Source organism: Rhipicephalus sanguineus, chromosome 7 (genome assembly GCF_013339695.2).
Source record: "Rhipicephalus sanguineus isolate Rsan-2018 chromosome 7, BIME_Rsan_1.4, whole genome shotgun sequence".
Taxonomy (NCBI): Eukaryota; Metazoa; Arthropoda; class Arachnida; order Ixodida; family Ixodidae; genus Rhipicephalus; species Rhipicephalus sanguineus.
In genome coordinates this window covers 78252649-78274088 of record NC_051182.1, presented here as the reverse complement: position 1 = coordinate 78274088, position 21440 = coordinate 78252649, and the positions used below count along the sequence as shown (strand labels likewise).

Sequence of the window (21440 nt, the reverse complement as noted above, 5' to 3'; positions counted from 1 at the left end):
GACCCCGAGGAAATGGATCATGCGCTTATGGGCTTCCTTGGCAACCAATACAAGTGCAATTGCGAGGAACCCACTACGCTATAAATCATTGTAATTTTTGAGAAGTAGGGCAGCAGGCACTGTGCCATTTTTCGTCATTCTACGGAGAGCATTGGTACCTGCTAAACGCATGTAAGGCATTATGCGCACTTTGTTGATGCTGTGCCTGATGACAATGAAGAATTATGGCAGAGCCCTTTGTAATGGGTTAGAAGCTTTAAACGGCCCACCAGTTATGTAATTTGCATTGGGTCACGCCCGGTCCCCATTTCCCTCTCCCGTCAGGCTGTATAACATACGTTGACGTGGGAGAGATGGCGGGGGGGGGCGAAGAACTTTACTAAGACCCCGAGGAAATGGACCATGCACTTATGGGCTTCCTTGGCAACCATACAAGTGCACTTTTGAGGAACCCACTACGCTATAAATCATTGTAATTTTACAGAGACCCCGAGGAAATGGATCATGCGCTTATGGGCTTCCTTGGCAACCAATACAAGTGCACTTTTGAGGAACCCACTACGCTATAAATCATTGTAATTTTTGAGAAGTAGGGCAGCAGGCACTGTGCCATTTTTCGTCATTCTACGGAGAGCATTGGTACCTGCTAAACGCATGTAAGGCATTATGCGCACTTTGTTGATGCTGTGCCTGATGACAATGAAGAATTATGGCAGAGCCCTTTGTAATGGGTTGGAAGGATTCAACAGCCTACTCGTTGCGCAATTCGCATTGTGTGACGCCTGGTTACAAAATTCGCGTTGTGCGACGCTTGGTGCTTATTTTACTCTTCTACCACGCTATATTGCATATGCTAATGTGGTTCCTTCCCGACATGAAGCCTGTATAGGACCTTTCTGCAAAGCAGCTTCAAGCACCGGCATGGCTCAGAGGTTGAATACTGGGCTGCTCCCACGCAGAGGGCCCAGGTTCGAACCTCGTTCCATCCTGGAATTTTTTTCTTATTTCGTTTTTTTTCCTTATTTCGAGCGATACTAATTACGGACACCGGCGGCGGCGGCGGCGGCGGACAACTACGGCGCCAAAAACAGCCGGTGAAATGATCTCATAACAGCTTTCGCTGTAAAATGGCTAAGAGTCCATAGTGGTAGTGCGAAGCGGGTCTGTAGATTAGGGCTGCTCCACTGGGGAGAGACCGGGACAGCCGAAGCGATTATAGCTCCTGAGTCCAAGTAGTTCGGCTTCAGACAGTCCACAGTGAAAGTGGCTTCCTAGTCGATGACTAGAATCTATCTATTGATAGAGAGATAGAGAAGTGAGAGGAAAACTGATAAAGAGATCAGCAGCAAAATTAAGCTGGGATGTTTATCTTCAAGCAGATTTCACTATATGCAGCTGGACTGGTAATAAGTTCATTCTACCAACCAAATTTCGTCTCTGACTTTAAGGAAGAGCTGTTTCAACGTTCAACGTTGCTACTCGCTTGTTGGCTTGAATGTTCCATAGTTACTGTGTATTTCGCAATATTCTTTCTATTCCGCATAAACTACATGCATCCGCACTGACTTCATTATATTTCCTTCATTTGCAAGTGATTTGTTGCGCAAACAACAAGCAAGAGAAATTATTTTTCTTTTCTTTCTATGGTCTATTGTAAAACACAAAAAAGCTCTACTCATAATGCTCTTCTGTTCAATTTGGATACAAGTTTCGCGATAAATTCAAATGGCATGGCTACTTTATCTACCTTGAGCTTGAGGCCACCAAAGGGAACCCTATGGGGGAGTTGCATATAGAGGGTTTCACTGTTTACTAACACAGGCCCTGGACCGCTTCCGGTTTCCTGCGCTGGCGTAGGCTAGCAGAATTGGCGGGGAACAAAAGCCTTGGCGAGTAGCCCGTAGAGTTTCAACACTTTTCTCCCTGTGTCTAGCAAAATATTCGAATTAAATATTCTTCTAAGCTACACACAACACTAAAAAGTTAGTCTTTAACTATAAGCGCCTTTCTTTTATGTGAAACTGGAAAAAGAGTATTCCCTTACTCTGACAAATCTTAAAAAAACGCTTTACACTTCGGTGTTGCAGAATAAAAAATGAGGTGACCGGAAGTTTCTTGGGGTACACCACGTGCTCCTGCTATCGCAATCTTGAAACCGTCTATAGGGTGGACGAGGCTCATCGCCGGCTACAGCTTTTTTAATACCCCTAAATTCGCAGTCAGCGGTGTCGTTCTAAGGCAAGGGAACATTTGTTGTCAGGGGGCCCAAGAAAATGTGGTAAAGAGGCTGCGTGCGATGTGACAGGCGTTGCCAGACGCAAAGCATTTTGTCCGATCGCTCGATGTCTGCCAGTGATTCGCTACTGCAGCACCCATTCATGTTGCTAGATTCATGTTGATTCATATCTACGTTCTGAGCCTAGTGAAGACGTCAGCACAACTGAGGTACAACTTGATGAATTTACTGGGGCCTGACGCAATTTCACGAAAAATGAGCGGTGCTGCCCCGGAGGCTCATTTGGCCCGGCGGGGTCTTCGGCAGCCGTAGGAGGACGTTGGTGGCACTCAGGCGAGGTCTACGCGATTTCTTGATCAGCTGCGTGGTGAAGCTCATGCAAGTCAGCAAAGCTCATCACGCAGAGCTAGCGGGGAACTTCCTCACTCATAAGCGCCTACGAGTGTGGGAGCAAGGCTCACTCGTTGGGAATGTCAGCCAAACCAGTGAGGTGTTCGTCGTACTTTGAAGGACGATGAATCAATGATCGATGCGTGCGTAATACTTTACAAATTCGATACTATCTAGCGATTTCTACCAATTATTGAGTATCCCTAATAAGATTATTTTAAACGCATGCTCCGCCCTCGTGGACATGACGCTCCTGACTAAGACTTCGTCTGGTTAACTTTGGCACAGGCCAAGGATATCATCGATGTAGGTCGTAAATTATACACTCCACTGTTCTAATCTCCCCGCAGAGACTGTTCTGCATGCACTTCACGCACAAAATGGCGGCCAAACATATGTATATCAGAGATCTTGAATGCGGACCTCGACTAGCAATCTGACAATTTCGCAATAGTGGATCACACCTCCCACCAGGTTGAAGACCAACTTTTTCTCTTTCGCGACATAATTTCAATTCTTCAGCGTACGTACCCTCTTTTACGTCGAAAGCCAGTAATCCAGGTCGTTGTTACACGAGCCGCCGCAAACAGCATGACCCATTTGACGACGTACAGGAGAGCACTTGATCAGTGTAGGAGAAGCCATTTGTTGGGATGAGTCAGGAGACAGCTGTCGCAATGCATCGCGAGGCATGGTTGGCTGTATGTTGCCCGATTGATGTTCCAAGATGGATGTGTTTAGGGGGCATGGCACTCTACCACATTTCAGCATAATTATTAGCGGGACTGAAGCACTAACGACCAGAGCCAGAGCAGGACATGAAGGACGAGCACGAGTGGTTCTCTTATATATAACACAAAATGTTATTCGGGGGATTAATGGGCCAGTTCTGCTGAAGGCGTTGCCGTAAACAGTAGGAAAAGATAACTACCATGAGTATTCAGACTAAACCTCTCTTTATCCCGTTTATAAGCCAGTTATTGACCAGTCTCTTACTCTCCTGAACAAGAGAATTTAGCTTTGCCAGATAGAATCCGCATCAAAGAAAAAACGAAATGCGTCCAAATTTCACGGTTATTTCACTGGTAGTTGCGGCAGTGCCCAGGAAATCAGATTGCCATTTATGAAAAGACAAACAACACGTTCTTTGGCATTACTGTTTGTTCTCATTAATATTTTGTCTAACAAAGAAAAACGAGCCCTTAAAAGTAATCTGCTTTCCTTCATTCACGTCTCACTAATGTCGTACTTCTGTAGTTGGAAGATTGTTCATAGGCCAACGACACTCCTCCCTCTGGCAGAAATTTTCCTCTACTGCTTTTCACTTGTGACACGCAGATGAGCATCTCCGAGCTCTTCGCCCCAGCGGTGCACTATGCCGAGCGCGGCTTTCCCATGGACCACGAGAAGTACAGGTCTTGGCGAATCCGGGATCTCAAGCTAACGCCCGGCGGGCACTTCTTCCTGAACACAGACAGGCAGGTACCTGCTGTGGGACAATGTTTGGTGAACCAGCCACTGGCACATCTGTTAAAGGCAAGTGTCTATGAAACTTACATAACTCTGTACATTGCTCATTTCTCAAAAGCATATATACAGGTATGAATGGCTCGAATTCTTCTGTTCTTCGCAGTGACAGTTTCATAGTTTCTATAGATGACACCAAATGCCTGCATCTTATCACCGGGTAGGAGGCAACCCGTTTTACCATTCCAGCGCTTGACAGGGGAATTTTTCTGAAGACAGGAACAGTAGAATGTGGTTTCGCAGTTTCCCATCTTATGAATTACCGAGATAATAAACCATACCAAAGTATCAGAATGGAACGATTCTTTTTGCAAAGTCAGAATATTATGGGGATCTCAAAATTGGAGTGACAATTGAATTGTCGACCAGTTTTCAAATACCGTGTTCACGTGAAGGAAAACAATGTGGTATAAATTAAAAAATATGAGCCGACTCCATAAATCATATTGTCACGTGCGAAAAGACGGTCCCCGGGCAAGAAATACCACGCAGGCAGAAAGACTGACGCAGGTCTAACAATCTGGCGGCGCCAAAACGATAAAAAGACTGAGCGAGAGCGCGCGCTGTTCCAAACGACTTCTTCGTTTGTTTTTTGCTGGATGCGGGCTCGTACTCGCCGCAGGTCATGACCAGGTGGTATTATTCCCCCACTGAAAGAAAAAGCATCGCCCCAATGCTCGTGCAAGTGGACATGCATAAGCAGAAAAGACCAAAGGAGCCCAGTGTGTGCACTTCATAAAAAAGTGAGAAGGCTGAGGCACAGTCACACTAACGCGTGAAGTACGGCTTGAGTCGTACAAGGTGAACAATCTCTGGGTAGTGCTTTCGACGTTGGTGCGACATGGTTCCATCTGGGACAACCTCATAGTTCACACCGCTCATGCGACGCACCACTTTGTCCGGTCCAAAGTAGCGACTCAGGAGCTTTTAGATGCGAAGTATCTTATAGCGGAGTTCAATCCGGTGGTGGTGGTGGTGGTGGTGTGCGGCGTGACCACCCTTACTGCGCATGCGCATACTCTCCACACACAGCCTCTCCACTTCCCCTCTCCCTATCCCCTCTCCCTTTTCCCCACTCCCATTTCCTCTCTCCACTTTCCCTCTCCCCTCCTCTCCCTCTCCACTTCCCCTCTCCACTCTTCTTCTGAAACGCGGGCTAGACATGCCAAAATTCTCTCCGGCGCAACGCCGCGATGAGCGCCCGCGCATGCACGTCCCCTCCCCCTCTCCTCTCCTACGCTGCCCCCCTCTCGCAAGTCTGTCGACCGCGTTCCCCGCTCGTCCTGTGAGAATTAATGGCCAGGCCAGAGACAAGATGCGCGTAGCGTTCCTCTTCGCGTGCCACGACGCGAGGTCGGTAGCCTGCCCAACGAACGCCAACGGAACGCGACGTGCAAGTTCTCCGGCTTCTCATCGCCTCATGGTCCCCTTTAGCGGGAAATGGTGTAATTTTTTTCACAACCCTTGGCGGCGAACCGGAGTCCATACCCAAACTTGATCTCCTGGGTGGTATTCGACTTGTCGATGGCGAATATTATAGCGGCGTGCATCTGCAGTTTGCTGTTGCGTGATGTGTAGTCGTGCCAACCGGCGAGCTTCTTCGACGTATTGAGTAAGCTGCTCAGCGTCTGGTGTAAGCGAAGCGTCGTAGTCGTGTGGCAGCATAGCGTCCAGCATGGATTGGACCTCACGCCCGTAGACGTGACAGAACGGCGTGAATCGTGTTGCTTTTCGATGGCAGTGTTGTATGCAAATGTTACGTACGGCAGGACCCGATCCCACGTCTTGTGCTGAACGCCCACATACACGGATAACATGTCGGAGATCGTTTTGTTCAATCGTTCTGTCAAGCCGTTATTCTTCGGATGATACGCCGTCGTCTTGCGATGGTTCGTGTACCTGAGTTTGAATACGTCGTCAATAAGCTGGGCCGTGAAAGCTGTTCCTCTATCAGTGATCAGGCACGACGGGGCGCCATGCCGAAGAACGATCTGGTCGATGAAAAACTGGGCGACATCGGAAGCTGTACCTCGTTGTAGGGCCTTTGTCTCGGCGTATCTCATTAAGTAATCTGTCGCTACGACCATCCACTAGTTACCGGCAGATGACGGCGGAAATGGTCCCAGTAAATCCATTCCTATTCGACTGAATGGCGCTTGGGTGGTGTGATTGGTTTCAGCAGGCCTGCGGGCTTCAGTGGCGGTGATTTGCGGCGTTGGCATTCGCGGCAGCTTTTTACATAGTGCTTCACGTATGCGGCAAGTTTGGGCCAGTAGTACGCCTGTTACGCCAGTAGTGGTCAGTAGTACGCCTGTAGAACCCTCGACCTAAGTGACCGGATGTGGGCTCCTCACGGCAGGCAAGAAGAATGTCGTCTCGCATGTCAAAAGGGACGATTAACAGGTATGCTTTCCCGTTGCCGTTCGAGTTTTTCTTGTACAAGACACCACTTCGCAGACAGAATGACAAGAGAGTGAGGGAAAGGTGTCAAAGTACCGGAGTGTTGCGTCCTTTCTAGATTGTCGATGATTGCGCGAATCTCGGCGTCCTCGTGTTGTCGTGCGATCAAGACAGTTGCAGTGAGATCTCCGAGGAAGCCGCTGTCATCCTCAGTGTCGGGATCACAAACTTCAGTAGGTGCACGGGACAATATCATATACCACATAACGTATGCAGTACAATAGGTTCGTTTGTGGGAAAATATTCATGGCTTGTAAAACTGTGCGCTCGAAAGAAGACCGTTTGAATAAAACAGGTTGTAGAGTGCGTAAAGACCCGCTAAATTAAAGGGATTTTAAAGTGCCTAAATAGGAGTTCTCTGGGCGAGAACACCAAGAAAAAACAAGTCTGCTGTAGCAGTGTCGATGGTGTAAATGGAAAGAATAAATGCAAACGTACATATACACAAGGTTACAACACTTGCACAACTTCTGACATGTTCCTGCCACATAAAAACATTTAGTTCGGCGTGTCCGTACATCTGCATCTTTACACAGAGCGCGGAAAAAATAACAAGACTCTAGCAGAAGAAACGACGAAACGCACGAGCTGTTTTCGTAAAAGAGAAGCAGGAACCTGCGCATCAGAGAAAAATTCACTCTAAAAACTTCCCCCTTTTCAACACCAAGTCTTTTAAAATTTTCGTCCTACGCATGCCACATCTAACTAATTAGTTCAATGCCAAGACTTCTTTGAAGGTATCCACTTTCCTTTATTTCAAATGCCAGGGATGGAGCCCTTACACACGTGTAACCAGCTTTTATGAATTCCTGTTGCAGGCAAACTACAGCTTCAGATTATAACTTTCCCAGTTGTGCGGCACTTTGTAGTATGAAACGTACATCTTCCTATGAATTAATCTTACTTTTTATTAATCGCACAATAAGGACTGCTACTAAATCCTGCTGGCACCCTAATGACCCCAGTATATTGCAGTGGGAATGGAAGCGAGTACTGGATGTGCGCAGGAACTCTTGTGCACAGGCAACACCCGCCATCGTCTTCTTATCACATTTCCATAATTCCAGCACATCAGGTTGAACGAATTCCTTATTTGGAGAGGATTGTTCCGACTCGAGGTGTAGTCCCGGTTTCGTGGTGTCATCGACAATGCAGATGGTTGATTATCACCTCTCACAAGCTAACCGGATACTTACTTAAACTGCCACAAAGGGCACGACAGTCATTTTGTAGGTAAGGCTTAACACACGCAAGACAGACAGATTAGTATAATTCACCTTTAAAACATAAACATTCGTACGTGTAACTACGAGGCATACAGAAAATTATTGATAATTAATCAATATACGATAGCCATGTGAATTCTTCACAATGTGATACATGTCAAGGTAGTGAAGTTTGAAAATTCACAGTAGAGGATAATGCAAATAGACAAAGTTGAAAAAATACGAGGGTATATAACGGGTGTGCGAATATTCCAATAACGAATCGAATAGCGTTCCATTCGATTCGGTACTCGAATTGAATAGTGCATATTCGTTATGCTAATGTTTTTCGAATACTTTTCAAAAAATCAGCACCGTCTGGAAAACCCCAAGGAAATAACACGTTAGAATAGCAACGGATCATTTTTCTTGTCTTAATAGGTGAATTACCAAGATGCATGCAGTTCAAGCTTTTACAGAAGTATCGAAGCTTTATTCGTCACCACACGAATTGCTTTTTGCTTTAAATGACAATGTTGCCGAAGTGAATGTGTCCTCAATCAACTTTCGTTATATTAGTGTTATGATATTCATTCATGCAGTATGATCTGACTTTCAGGTCTTAGTGTTACTTCAAAACTTGTGACGAAGTAACACATCAAATACTGAAGTAACTGCTCCATTCATCCTGCATTTAAAAAATACGCCAAAGACTCTAGTATCTATTGTATACGAGCTTACCTCAGTTTGAATAATAATGATATCTTTTGTAGGGTAAATGGAACGATAATGTTCCTTCGTTAAATTTTGAATATTTGTTTGAAATAAACAGGTATAGAATTCTATGCATGCCTATTCCAAATCTTCTCAAACAGCATTAGGTTCGTAATGGATTGGTTTCTAAATCTGAATTCTCGCGCACTCCTAGTATATATGTTTCAGGGTGTGTTCAGACATTGCAGATGTGAATTTCTCTCCTCGAGTCCACCTATTGATGTGTCTGCTTTCAATTACTCATAATTGCCTCTTTGACACCTGAATCTCAACGTTATTGTGTTTTGCTGTGTACTATTTCTATTCACACAAAGCGGTGCGACAATATTTCTGTTGTGCAACGGCAGAGATTTGCCAACGAAGGACCGCGTGCGGTGTACGAAGGCCCCGTAGCTGAGCAAATGGTGGGCGCTGTGGTCTCTGCGGGTGGTGTCCTATCAACCAAGGACCTTTCAGATCATCTAGCTTCATCAGAGCCTTTGCTGGTGCAACCTGTGAAAACGACATATCGCGGAGACGTCACGGTGCACACCACCCCACTTCCCACGCATGGCGCTGTGCTGCTTGAGGCACTCAATATCCTTGAGTGCTTCGACCTGACAGGTGCTGTATGCATACTATGACTCTATATTATAGCCAAGATTAATGATAAACTGATATGAGTTCCACAGTGTTCTGCCATGTTACAGCTGCACCAAAAGAAAACTGATAGATGTTACCTGTGATGAAATGTTCATACGCCTTATGCAAAACCCGCTGCCATCTGGTGGCCGCCGTGTACATTTCGACTACGTTGAAAGCTAAGCGCGCTCGGAATGTGTGCATGGAGACCGTACAGATTACCGCTCCGCGGATGATGGGAACCGTAAGGGTGACGTACTTTTCGTTTGCTGTGCTGTATACATAAAAGATATCGGGATGCTAAAAGAAAGTTTGCAGGAAACTATCCTCCATATGTTCTTATATTTACTCGCTGCGGGCTAGAAGCAGCGCAGCGTTCTCGTGTTCCGGCTCCTGCTTACCAGTAACGCCTTGCTTACGTTCGCCGTTCTTAGAAGATACGGTACCTGAGAGCATCGGCACACAGAATCACACGTGTCACACCAATATGCCAGCGCACAGAAATCGGCTTCGTGTAAGAGCTTTAAAGCTGCATCACGGCTGCTCATTGACGCATGCGTTGCCGTTGACGTCCTTAATTCAAAGTGGTAAGGCTGCCTACTTGGTAGCGGCAACTCACATTCATCTTCAGAGCGCATATTGTGTATCAAGCACATACACAAGATATACATGCTAACAGAATTCACGCTTGCCGTGTTTATAAGTCGGCGCAATTGTGTATGTGTCTTTTTTCCATGGGGCTGCAAAAATGAATGTGTTGTCTTTAATTCTTTTATAAAATTGCGATAACAGGTATACACGCTAAATGAGTAACTTGTGCGCGTCATCGATTCTCAGCGATGGACCGATTGTACTGGAGCGCGTTTGCAGTTTGTTTTCGCTTGAGTAGTCTCAGGCGGTACCGTTTTGTTAGGTGGCTTGCGCTCGCATTGCTTCACTGTGCATAATTGTGAAGCATTTTATAATAAAAAGCTACGGAATGTTGTAAGATTCTTCAAATGCGACATTTTTCGTGTGAAACTGAGAAATACTAGTCAGCACGATGGGTTACTTTAGAATGTGGGTGCGCTATCGTTGGTAGCGCGGAGGTGTTTTCGCAAGCATTGAGTCGGCATCAAAAAACTGTCTTGCTGAAACAAGTTGACATTGGAAGACGCCCGTATGTCCCGAAAGCGACGGTTCAAATGGGAATATTATTGGGCATCGTATTATTTACCAGCCCGTGTCGGAAAGAGATTGCACAAAAAGCATGTAGGGAAGTGTGTTTCAGCTCCACTAACGTGAAACCTGTGGAGGGACGACGCATGCAGTGTGCGTCGGTGTTTCCTACAGCAAACTCACTGCTAATGGGCAATGAATGAAAGAATATGGATTACGCAGACTTGCAGTCCACTTTTAGTTAATGTGCACGCTGCGAACCTTTATTGTTCAACAACGCACAAAAGAAATCGCCCAGAGGCACTACAATGCAGATCAAAATCCAATGCATTTATATATGCGGTGGCCGGTGAACGGTTGTGCGGCTCGAGCAGTCGTTTTTTTTTTTCTATCAGGAAATCCGCTAGCAGACGCTGCCTGCGCCGGCGTTGTCTCGCGGGCGAGGGCGCGTTCTCGTTCCTTGCGAGCTGGTAGTTCAGCCTTCATCGCAGAAAGAGCGTTTCCGATGTGAACGCGCGCCGTTCGCTCTCTCTTGCCACACGGCGAGCGCTGAGGCGGTGGCGCCCTCTCCTGCGCTCGAACAAAGGGACCGTCACAACAGCAAACGAGGCTGCACGCCGACGCGCCGGCACCTCAGGTGCCTCGCCCCTAAAAGGCAACCTATCAACACTTATTTTTTGGAGCATGAACTTTTCGTGTTCAATTTGCACGTGCGTGAGATGAGCATTTTCGGGACGTTTTAATCGTACAGCAAATATTCCGTAAATACCTTACGGCGGCAAGCTAAGAAGCAAAGTGTGACTTTGGAGAAATAGACAATGCGACAAATTTTTAGTTACCATCAGACGTTTGTTGTGACAGAACGTTCGCTGCCACTATTGAAAGATACTCTGGATCGTGTGAACAGAACATTCTTACCGTTGTCTCTGCATGTAGTCATGTCGAGCGCTAATGCCTTTACCCAACCGTCCTACACTACATGCAGGATATTCAGATGGCTGAAAACGTGTACACTGATAACAGAGAGACAAAATTCTTTACCGAGCGCATAGCTTCATTTTAAACGATGGCAGGCTCACTTATGATTCGGTGGAGAACTTTCTTGTGGTTGCGAGGTAGTGTGTTATTCGCACATTCATCTTCAATTTTTTGCACCAATTAATAATATAAAGAGCACATATACGAGCAAGTAGTGCTACTAGCGACAAGCAGTGCGACCCCGACACATGCCTCCAACATTGCGCTACATCGGTAGTTATGTCAAACATCCGACAGATTGCAGCAATTGCACATAAGGTCTACAGACGTTGAACATAGAAAATTTGGGCTCTTGTTTTCCACAATAAACTCTATAACCTCTTCAATTAGATGCACTGTCTATCAGGGACCTATTAGGGATGAAGGGAGGTCCAATAATAAAGATGCGTGTTTTGAGAGAAATACTGCAAGACGCATGAAACAACAGCAGAAGCTTGTCATGTCATTATACTCTCTGATCGTGCGGCATCACAGCATGAAAAAAACGGAGGCCATTGGTGTACCTTACAAAGTCATTTGTATTTGGTGCTCTGCTGCAGACGCTATCAGTTTTATTTAAAATATACTAGGCTCGAGATTTCTTTAATGTGTGCGTTGTCCTATCCTTTGCTTAGTCGTCAAAGCCGTAAAAAGCACCATTTTGAAAGCATGGTGCTTTCACACATTCACACATTGACAGACGCGCAATTGGTGTTAACGCGATAGCGTTAAAAGGCTCGTTTCATGGAAATTCCGGTATCGGCGTCGATGGCTGTGTCCGAAAATCCAGCGATGTCTAAGAACAAAAAATTGAGAAAAATTCAAATAAAAATCAGGTGCAAGTTAGAATTGAAGCCAGGCCTTCTGCGTGGCAAGCAGATGTTCTGACACAGAGCCAAGGCATTCTTTCTTTTTCTTTCATAGTATTTATTAAAACGAATATTAGAATCAACAATAAATGACACAAATAAAATGAAACAAGAGTATAATTCTTTGAAATTGCTTGAAAAAAGAAACACAAGGCCTGCGCTGAAACCACAGCACAGTCACAGCGAAAGCTGGAAGAGCGGCGTTTCTAGATCACGTTGTAAGCTCTCGTGGGGCTACTAATACAAGTACACTAGCAAGGTACCCACTACGCCATAAATCACAATTTTCGTGAAGTTGGAAAGCACCTCGTAAGCAATTATTCTTCATTCTGCGGAGAAGCGAGGCACCAGCTACACGTCTGTAAGGCATTACGTGCCCTTTGTTGACGCGACGACTGATGACGATGAAGAATTTTGGCTCAGCCCTTTGTAATGGGATGGAAGCTTTAAACGGCCCACCAGTTATGCAGTTTGCATTGGGTGACTCCCGGTTGCTACTTCCCTCTCCCGCAATGCTGTATAACATACGTTGACGTGGGGGCGAGAGGCGGGGGGGCGAAGAACTTTACTGAGACCGCGTGGAAATGGATCATGCGCTTATGGGCTTCCTTGGCAACCAATACAAGTGCACTTGCGAGGAACCCACTACGCTATAAATCGTCGTAATTTTTGAGAAGTAGGGAAGCAGGCACTGCGCCATTTCTCGTCATTCTACGGAGAGTCGTGGTACCTGCTAAACGCATGTCAGGCATTATGCGCACTTTATTGATGTTGATGTGCCTGATGGCGATGAAGATGGCGATGAAGAATGGGTTGGAAGTATTCAACAACCCACTCGTTGCGCTATTCGCATTGTGTGACGCCTGGTTACAGAATTCGCGTTGTGCGATGGTTGGTGCTTATTTTACTCTTCTACCACGCTATATTGGATATGTTAATGTGGTTCTTTCCGACATGAAACCTGTATGGGGCCTTTTTGCAAAGCAGTTTCGAGCAGCGAATTCTGTAGTGCCTTCTGTTCGTCATTGTGTTGCGATAAGCGCATAATCAACATATTAGTTCTTTGTCTGTATTCAATTGCTTTCAAGTGCTATCCTATGTTGAATAAATACCATGAAAGAAAAACAGGCATGGCTCAGAGATTGAATACTGGGCTCCCACGCAGACGGCCGAGGATCGAACCTCATTCCATCCTGGAATTTCTTTCTTATTTCGTTTTTTTTTTCTCATTTCGAGCGATAGTGGTTACGGACACCGCCGCCGGCGGCGGCGGACAACTACGGCACCAAAACCGGCCGCTGAAATAACAGTTTTCGCTGTAACAGCTTTCGCTGTAAAACACTATATGAATGGCATGTGTAGCGGGTGGAGTCTGCTTAACGCTTCTAGTGTAGCGCGGCAGAAGTGTAGAATAGCGCCAGGCCTCAAAACGTATGAATCGCTCAACGAGTGGGTGTTTTAAAGACCCACTCATTACATAGCGTTCGGACCTATTTAATCATCATAAGCAACAAAAGCATCAACAAAGTGAGCAGCTGCGTAGGTTGGCGTGTTGCCTTACGGACGCGTAGTGGGCACCTCGCCACTCTGCTTGGAGTGGACATTTTAGGATAGCTTAAAACGGTCAATCTTACGCCCACAGACATTCGTTTTTTTTGCGGCACGGTTGAGGCATTCACCGAGAACCGAAACTATAGGCTTGCAAATGAGAAGGCGATGTGCACGGGGTTCAACCACGCCTTCGCGTTCTGCTCGTGAAGGTGAAGCTCAATCGTCCTCCAAGTTTTTTAATCTCCATTGAGCCAAGCAAGGAGTTGGTGGTAGCACGCAAAAAATGTGAACGACGGTATGACGGCTTGAACAAATGGCGGATCTGACTTGTTACTCTGCTTGCAGCCATTCACAAACGCCCGGGCCAGTTTGAGCACGTCATGGTTGAGGCTCTCCGCCACGCTTCAGCTGACGGGATGCGATACGTCGGTGATCCAGACCATGGAGGCTCAATCGAAAAGATCCTTTCCCATGATAGAGCACGCCAATGCATGGCTTCTCTGAAACTTGAAAGGTAAGATACTGTAAAAAGAAGCAAAAGCGCTGCGCTAGATCCACTAACAGACCGTGTTGTACATTCAGTGTCATTAAAACGCTATATATATATATATATATATATATATATATATATATATATATATATATATATATATATATATATATATGTTCTAACATTCCAGCTTTCAATAAGGAGCTCAATTACTGGCCCTACATAAGTGCGCTTTAGGTATAGACCATTTCATCAAATTGGTTTTGCTAAACGTTAGTACTTACAGAGCTGAATAACTGTGCCATATGTGTAAGTTAAGTTTTATCACCATTTTGGTTTTGTGTCCTTTCACACTGCCTTGCATTACTAATCTGAGTATTGTAATGGCGGCATAAACTCGGAAGTTGATAAGTGCACTTCAACCGCTAAACTGATGCAAAGCAACTACAATGCAGACACTCTCCACCACTAGTCTTCCTAGCGACATGCTCAAACATTGAGTGATTTCATCAACATCAACCACACGTACAAATGTAGCGTAGCTCCATGCAACACTCTGAATCGCAGAAAAAAATTGGCAGATCCCACGCCTTCTGGGAATCGGTTTCATGCGAAGCAATCAGCGAGTACTTCTCTATGGTGCATTTTACGGCTTTCAGCCGAGCGTTGCAAGGTGGGTCGACATGTTTTTGTAATCGCAGTAGTTGAGTTCACATCGTGGCTTTACCAGGCACGTTGGCTACACTGGCCATTTAAAGGGTAACTTATGGACTGACGTAACGTCGGGTCTCGCTTTCTAGCACAGACGTCAGTAATATTGAAACGAATTAAGTGCACTTTACGATGGGATGATGTGAATATTATACGTAATTTTTGTTAGCGTAATCCTCCGGGGTCGAGCAACGCTTGGATATTGCTTCCTGAATCACAGGAATGCAAGTGTAATGCCTATTAAGCAAAGTCAACACTGGTACCACAGTATCCGTAAACCGGCATGACGCCTGTATCATAGGAGAACATCGTAATTTTTATTGCTTTGTTCTAAAATTAGATAGCCAGCACTGCAAGCAAAACTGACGTTGCACCGAATTACGCCTGCATAGGGTTTTTTTCCAAAGCAGTTTCAAGACGTGGCCTGGCTCTCTGGTGGAATACCTGACCGCCACACAAGAATGCTTGAGTTTGATTCCTGCGGGGATCCTGGTTTTTTATTCCTTCTATTCGTCGGGTCAGCGCTGCCGTTGTCCGTTTTTCTTTAGACTCTCCTATTTAAATTACGAATGTGTGTTCTGGCCGTTCCGGGGAGGATATGAACTGTCAATCACCTGTGGCTCATACCCGCTTCTACCGCTGCCTGTGGTATACAGGGTTTGACGTCGCACGCGACAGGATTTTCGCGTTATTAGATGTGAAGCATCTTATAGTGGAGTTCAATCCGGTGGTGGTTGTGGTGGTGGTGTGCGGCGTGACCACCCTTACTGCGCATGCGCAAACCTTCTCCACTTCCCCTCTCCACTCCCTCTCTCCCCTTTCCCTCTCCACATCACATCTCTCCTTCCCTTCCCCCTTCTCACTTCCCTTTCCCATCCCCTCTCCATTGCCCCTCTCCCCTTCCCCCTCACCACTCCACCTCTGAAACGCGGGCTCTACATGCCGAAACACTGCTTCGCATCGCCTCATGGTCCCCTTTAGCGTGAGATGATATGATTTTTTCTTGTCATCACCAGACCGCCATATTCGTCAAACCTTCTTACCCTCCCATGCCAATTTTGGTCTACACCAAACTAAGGAGGCAATCACGAGGGCACCCAGACGTAGGCGGCTACATACATACATAGATAGATAGATAGATAGATAGATAGATAGATAGATAGATAGATAGATAGATAGATAGATAGATAGATAGATAGATAGAAACGCTCAAAGTGCCTGGGGTTCGCTAATAAATGCCTCGCATTTGAAGTACAAATGACTCAGCAATATTGAACACCATGTTTGCTGATCAATGTCCATGCTTTTAAATGCGAAGCATTTCTTAGCGAACCTCTGGCACTTTGAGCGTTTCTATCTACGTATCTATCTATCTATCTATCTAGCCGCCTACGTCTGGGTGCTCTCATGATGGCCTCCTTAACTTGGTGTAGACCAAAATTTGCATGGGAGTGTAAGAGGAGTTGACGAATATGATTGCCGGGTCATGACATGAATAACGCTAAAATATTGTCGCGTACGTCGTCAAACCCTTTCCACTAGACACGTGTGGCACATACCCGTTTACCACGGGCCGCGGTGTACGGGTATGCACCACAGGTGATTGACAGTTTATATCTACCCAGGAACGGCGAGAAGAGATATTGATAGCTTAAATGCGAGAGCGTTAAGGAAAACCAACATCGGCAGTGTTGACTCAAAGAATGGAAAGAATGAAAATTAGGATCCCAGCAGGAATCGAACCCAAGCATTCTGCGGGGCAATCAGGTATTCTACCACTGAGCCACGCCAGGTCTATAAACTGGTTTGGAAAAACAGCCTACGCAGGCGCAATATCTGTGCAACGTGAATTGTGGTTGTGGTGCTGGCTATCTAATTTTACAAAAAAGCAATAAACACTACATGATACTGTTACGATGTGTACCCCTACGATACAGGCGTCATATGAGATTAACGTCTGTAGTTCCAGTGTTGGCTCCGCTTTTATAGCGGTCTAATAAACATTACGTTTGTATTCCTATGATTTAGCAAGTTATATTGAAGCATTGCTCTACCCCGGAGGAATACTTTAAAGGGCCCGTAAACAGGCTGCGACTTTTTTTTACACCCGCCAAACAAGCTCGCTAATCCGTACAGTAGACCGCGGCGATCATGTTTTCCGAATACTACAGCGCTGCGCGCCGCGCAGACCCTTCATTTCGAAAAACAATTCCCGCGCTTCTTTCCTACGCCTGACCAATCCTCCTCGTACGCGCAGTGACGTCAACTCGGCGATCGCCGAGTTGACGTAGCACTGAGCTCGTCGATTGGTCTAAACCAGGTCTCAACAAACAATTGTCAAGTTAACGTCAGTTCCTGTTCCCACCCACCGCTACGAAACTGCGCCTTGTTTTTTGGCCCTGCGGTGATGCGGTTTCGGCCACGCAGTTGTCGCGCGTGTTATTACGCGTATATTCCTCGTACCGCATAGCACCTGCACGCACTTCGCCTTCGACATGAGGCGAAGCGTTGTTCAGTTGCCGGCTGCAAATCGAGCAGGGAGGGGGGGAATCTCCGGTAGCTCGGACGGGTCGCGCTTGCTCGCGCGGCAAGCGGGGTTCTCCAGGCTTTTCTCTCGCGCCCCTTCGACGTCTCGGAAAGCAAGCACGCATTCCTGCTGCATTGTGAACTGTCACAAAGGTTTCAAAATAGTGAAGGGCCGAAAACTGCCCGTCAAGTTACGGAGCACGTGCGACAATATAAACAGTAAACAAAAAGGAGCCGCAGCAAGCGGAAGTGCGTTGCGACTGATCGAGCTCGCCCATGACGTCAATTGTTGACGTCGTGTCACGTTGCCGAAGTGGGCGGAGTCACGACGACGGGCTACGCCTTTTCCTCCATGCGGCGGAGAAGGGTGGTGAGGCCGCGCGAAAATTTGAAACCAGCTGAAACGGATGTTCTAACCCCTGTAACTTTCTTATTATAGCACGTACTCGCAAAATTCTTGCGGCAGCATGTTCACATAGCAAAAGTGCGCATATTTCTTTTCATTACAATTTTTGGACATCGGGATTGTTTACTGGCCCTTTAACGAAAGTTACATATGATATCCACATGACCGCACCGTAAAGTCACTTCGTCCACCAGAACGACGCAGTGTCCTCTTAATTTCTTACGAGGCTGCGCGATGGCCTCATGCTGACCGACGGTGATGCCAGAATGATTGACAGCCGCTTTGTAGACTAGGCTACGGAGGCCACATACGCCCAGGTAGCCACGAATACGACAAACACCATCCACTGAGGGTGGTCTACGTAGCACTATCCAGGCCTACGAGTCTCGATGGCCTATACCTCACCAACGCGAAGGGTGGCTTCAGGTTCCGGCATGTCGCCTGCTCTGTCGACAGACAGTTTGTTGACGAAATGACCGAGGCATGCACGAATTCCAACAGCTCTACTATACGACATACTTCACTACACATGGACCCCTCGTCACCACGATCACGACCGGATCCTGTAACAAGTCATGAGCAGCAGCTGGTACTCACTGATCACAGTGATGATGCCCTTGTTCAAGAACTGTCAAGAACTTCATGCACACATACACACGGGTTCGTGAAATGTGCGTGCGTTCTCGGGACACGTATAAGCACTGCATATCAGCTTACCGCTTCTGGTGTTGGCAATACCCACGTTGCCATTGGCAGCGTTACCCAACCGTAAACAACTGGTTATATAACACATATGTGGCTCTTCAACATATATATGTGTGCATATAAAATATATACAAATCTTTAGCGTCATTTTGTAACGTGTCGCTCAGTAGAAAAAGTTACGCCACAGTCACCTACCCGCCGCATGCTTCGCATAACATCGACTCCAACGGTACGTGGGATCTGCCGATTTTTTTATAACCGATGCACTGACGCGACACATGTAGCTACGTCAGTGCATGTGTCGCGTCATTGCATCCTCAGTGCGCCATGGGCATTGAGAATAATTCCTCGCGAACGGTGTCTCGTGCACCTGTACATTACCGCTAATTTTCCAAGCCTCTCTTAATGCCCCATGATTAGTTTTGAGCAACCAAGTGACTGTCACACACCCTTTTGATATTGCTAGAAAGGCTCGCGCAGGCATACTTTCAAGCGCCACCATGTAAGACCAATTTACGACTTGGCTTGAGTAACTTGATTTCCGACTTGACGCATGAAATTCCAAGGTACCACACAAGACTTACACTGGTGGCGTACAGCTGTTGGCTCTCAGCTTTTCTCCATTCTGGTTAATTCGATCGAGTTATGGGACGAATCACTAGAGGCAAAACTTTTTTCAAGAGAGCAAGACATCACCACCTTTCCAGGTCAAACAAAGCTAATTTTCAGAATCTGCACCCTGCTGTAGTGACATCTGCACATCGATTTAAGGCCTTACACAGATACGTGTGAAATCAAATGTGAAAATCTGTTTCGTGTGATGCTGCGCCTCGCGATGCATATTATGAAAGCGTCAGAGTTGCAACCTCTCAACGGACAGCTTTATGGAACTTTTATTCTTCTTACTTTTTGAAAACTTTTAGAAACCGTAACTGTAGTGCATGTGCGCGTGTGTGTGTCTGGGGTGTGCGCGTGTGTGTGTGTCTGTGTGTGCGTGTTTCAGAAGAAAGGAGTTTTTATGGGGCCATCTGGGGTATCACCTCTGTGCAGAATTTTCTACCAATATTTATTTGACAAGTTTCTTTGTGAAACCTTCAATGATTGCCGTGTTTCTCGTAGCTTTAGGTATGTTGACGACGTTCTCCTTTTTTTTAAACATCGGACTGCCTCAGTAATTCGATTCATCATGCTTTTGTTTCAGGCCTGGTTTTCTCATGTTTCAGGCCTCATTTTCTCATCTTCGTTTTACTCATAAACCGCCATCAGCAGACTGCACAGGCCTTTAGTATTGTCACTAACTTTTGATGCTCACGGTAGCAATTGCTGAATCGCTTCCAGAGGAGTACACCACCTCAAAATTTGTTAAGCAAAATGTTGTCATTGTGTGCATTTACGGAGCGCCGGCAAAAATTTGTGCGCATCAAATCTAAATCACCCTGTACAAGCGCGTTAAGAAACTGCCGAAGACAGCCTGTTTTATCCACATTAGTACAGCTCTAGTGGAATCTTTGCACAGTCGAAAAAAATGAAGCAATCGAATACACTACAAGGCAGAGCTTGCATGCCGGGAGCTGTCTAATTGAGCAAATTAACAAATCCAGTCGCATTAACTGGAGCTATGCAAACCCTTCTCATGAGCAATATAATTAAAATATTGCAAGGCGCGAACGATGTAAACACATCGTTACTTAGGTTTTCACACTACCTTATGCGTTATCAAAATTACAGTGTAGTACAAGGTGTCCTGGATGTTTTAAAAGCCATGCAGGCTTTGTTGTGGTATAGATGGAAGGGTCGCCAAGTTTGATAAACTTATCTGTCCTTTTGAAGAAAAACCAGTTTTCTTGGTAGGAAACTCCTGGCCTAGGATGTTGAGTGTGCATGAAACACGGGCCGAACGTTTTCTTCTTGTTTTTGAGCACCTGAAAATTGCTTCTATGTGTTGTGCAGACCTTTGCGCATTTGCATAGGTAGGGAAACGTGTTTGTTCACTTTGACACAGGAAAATGGATGAAGTGTGCCCAGATATCGAGCGTCCGCAGAAGCATTCGGGCACCACTTTCCTAGCAGCAGTGGACGAAACCGGAAATGTGTGTGCCTTGACTAGCAGCCTTTCACGAAATTTCGGATGCGCAGTTGTCGAGAAGCATGGATTCGCCGTCCAGGTAAGCCGAAACTGAAAAAATAGTGCGGCTTATACATAGGCGTATCAAGCGGGGGGGGGGGGGGCAAGGGGGGATGCTAGCCCCGCCCACTGAGAAATTTTGGAGGGGCGGAGACCCCCCCCCCACTTTCGACAGTGGTTATTGTTGGGTGCAGACTGGGAAACTAACAAGTCAGGCAGTTTTACTTGAACATAGCAATAACGTAATTCTGTGATAAGTTTGTCCTACGACTCTGCGGCGACGGCTATCCTCCGTGTCATGACCACGCACTTTAGGCTCCCTGCGGCGCGGGCTGCCCATTCCACACGTGTGCGTCTTGCGCTCTAGCATTGCAGAGGACGCTATCGCTCATCAGAGGCTCTATAACATTGCAGCAATCTGCCATGATTTCAGTTTGTCCTGCGTGGCCTGAGATTTATGTAATCCGCGACGCAAATATAAGCGGGAACCAGTAAACGTTTTATAGCCCGATCAAACGCTCTCTTTTTTCAGGAAATTCAGTTTCTCTGAAAACGAATAGCATCGCGACCGCTCGATATTGTCACGTGGTCGTGACGTCGACAAAGACAACAGTCAGCACGTCCGAGATGAAACTGTTTATTTGGCCGAACTTGTGGCCGAGAAACTGA

At 46.3% G+C, this 21440-nt stretch overlaps 1 protein-coding gene across 1 annotated transcript in view; it reads left to right on the top strand.

Moving 5' to 3' along the window:
* Window positions 1–21440, top strand: part of LOC119398797 (glutathione hydrolase-like YwrD proenzyme) — an 82032-nt gene that overhangs the window by 30933 nt on the left and 29659 nt on the right. The window contains exons 4-5 of the mRNA XM_049417426.1: window positions 3965–4108; window positions 8940–9195. Of these exons, the coding sequence (XP_049273383.1) occupies window positions 3965–4108; window positions 8940–9195 (400 nt within the window). The remainder of the gene's footprint in view (window positions 1–3964; window positions 4109–8939; window positions 9196–21440) is intronic.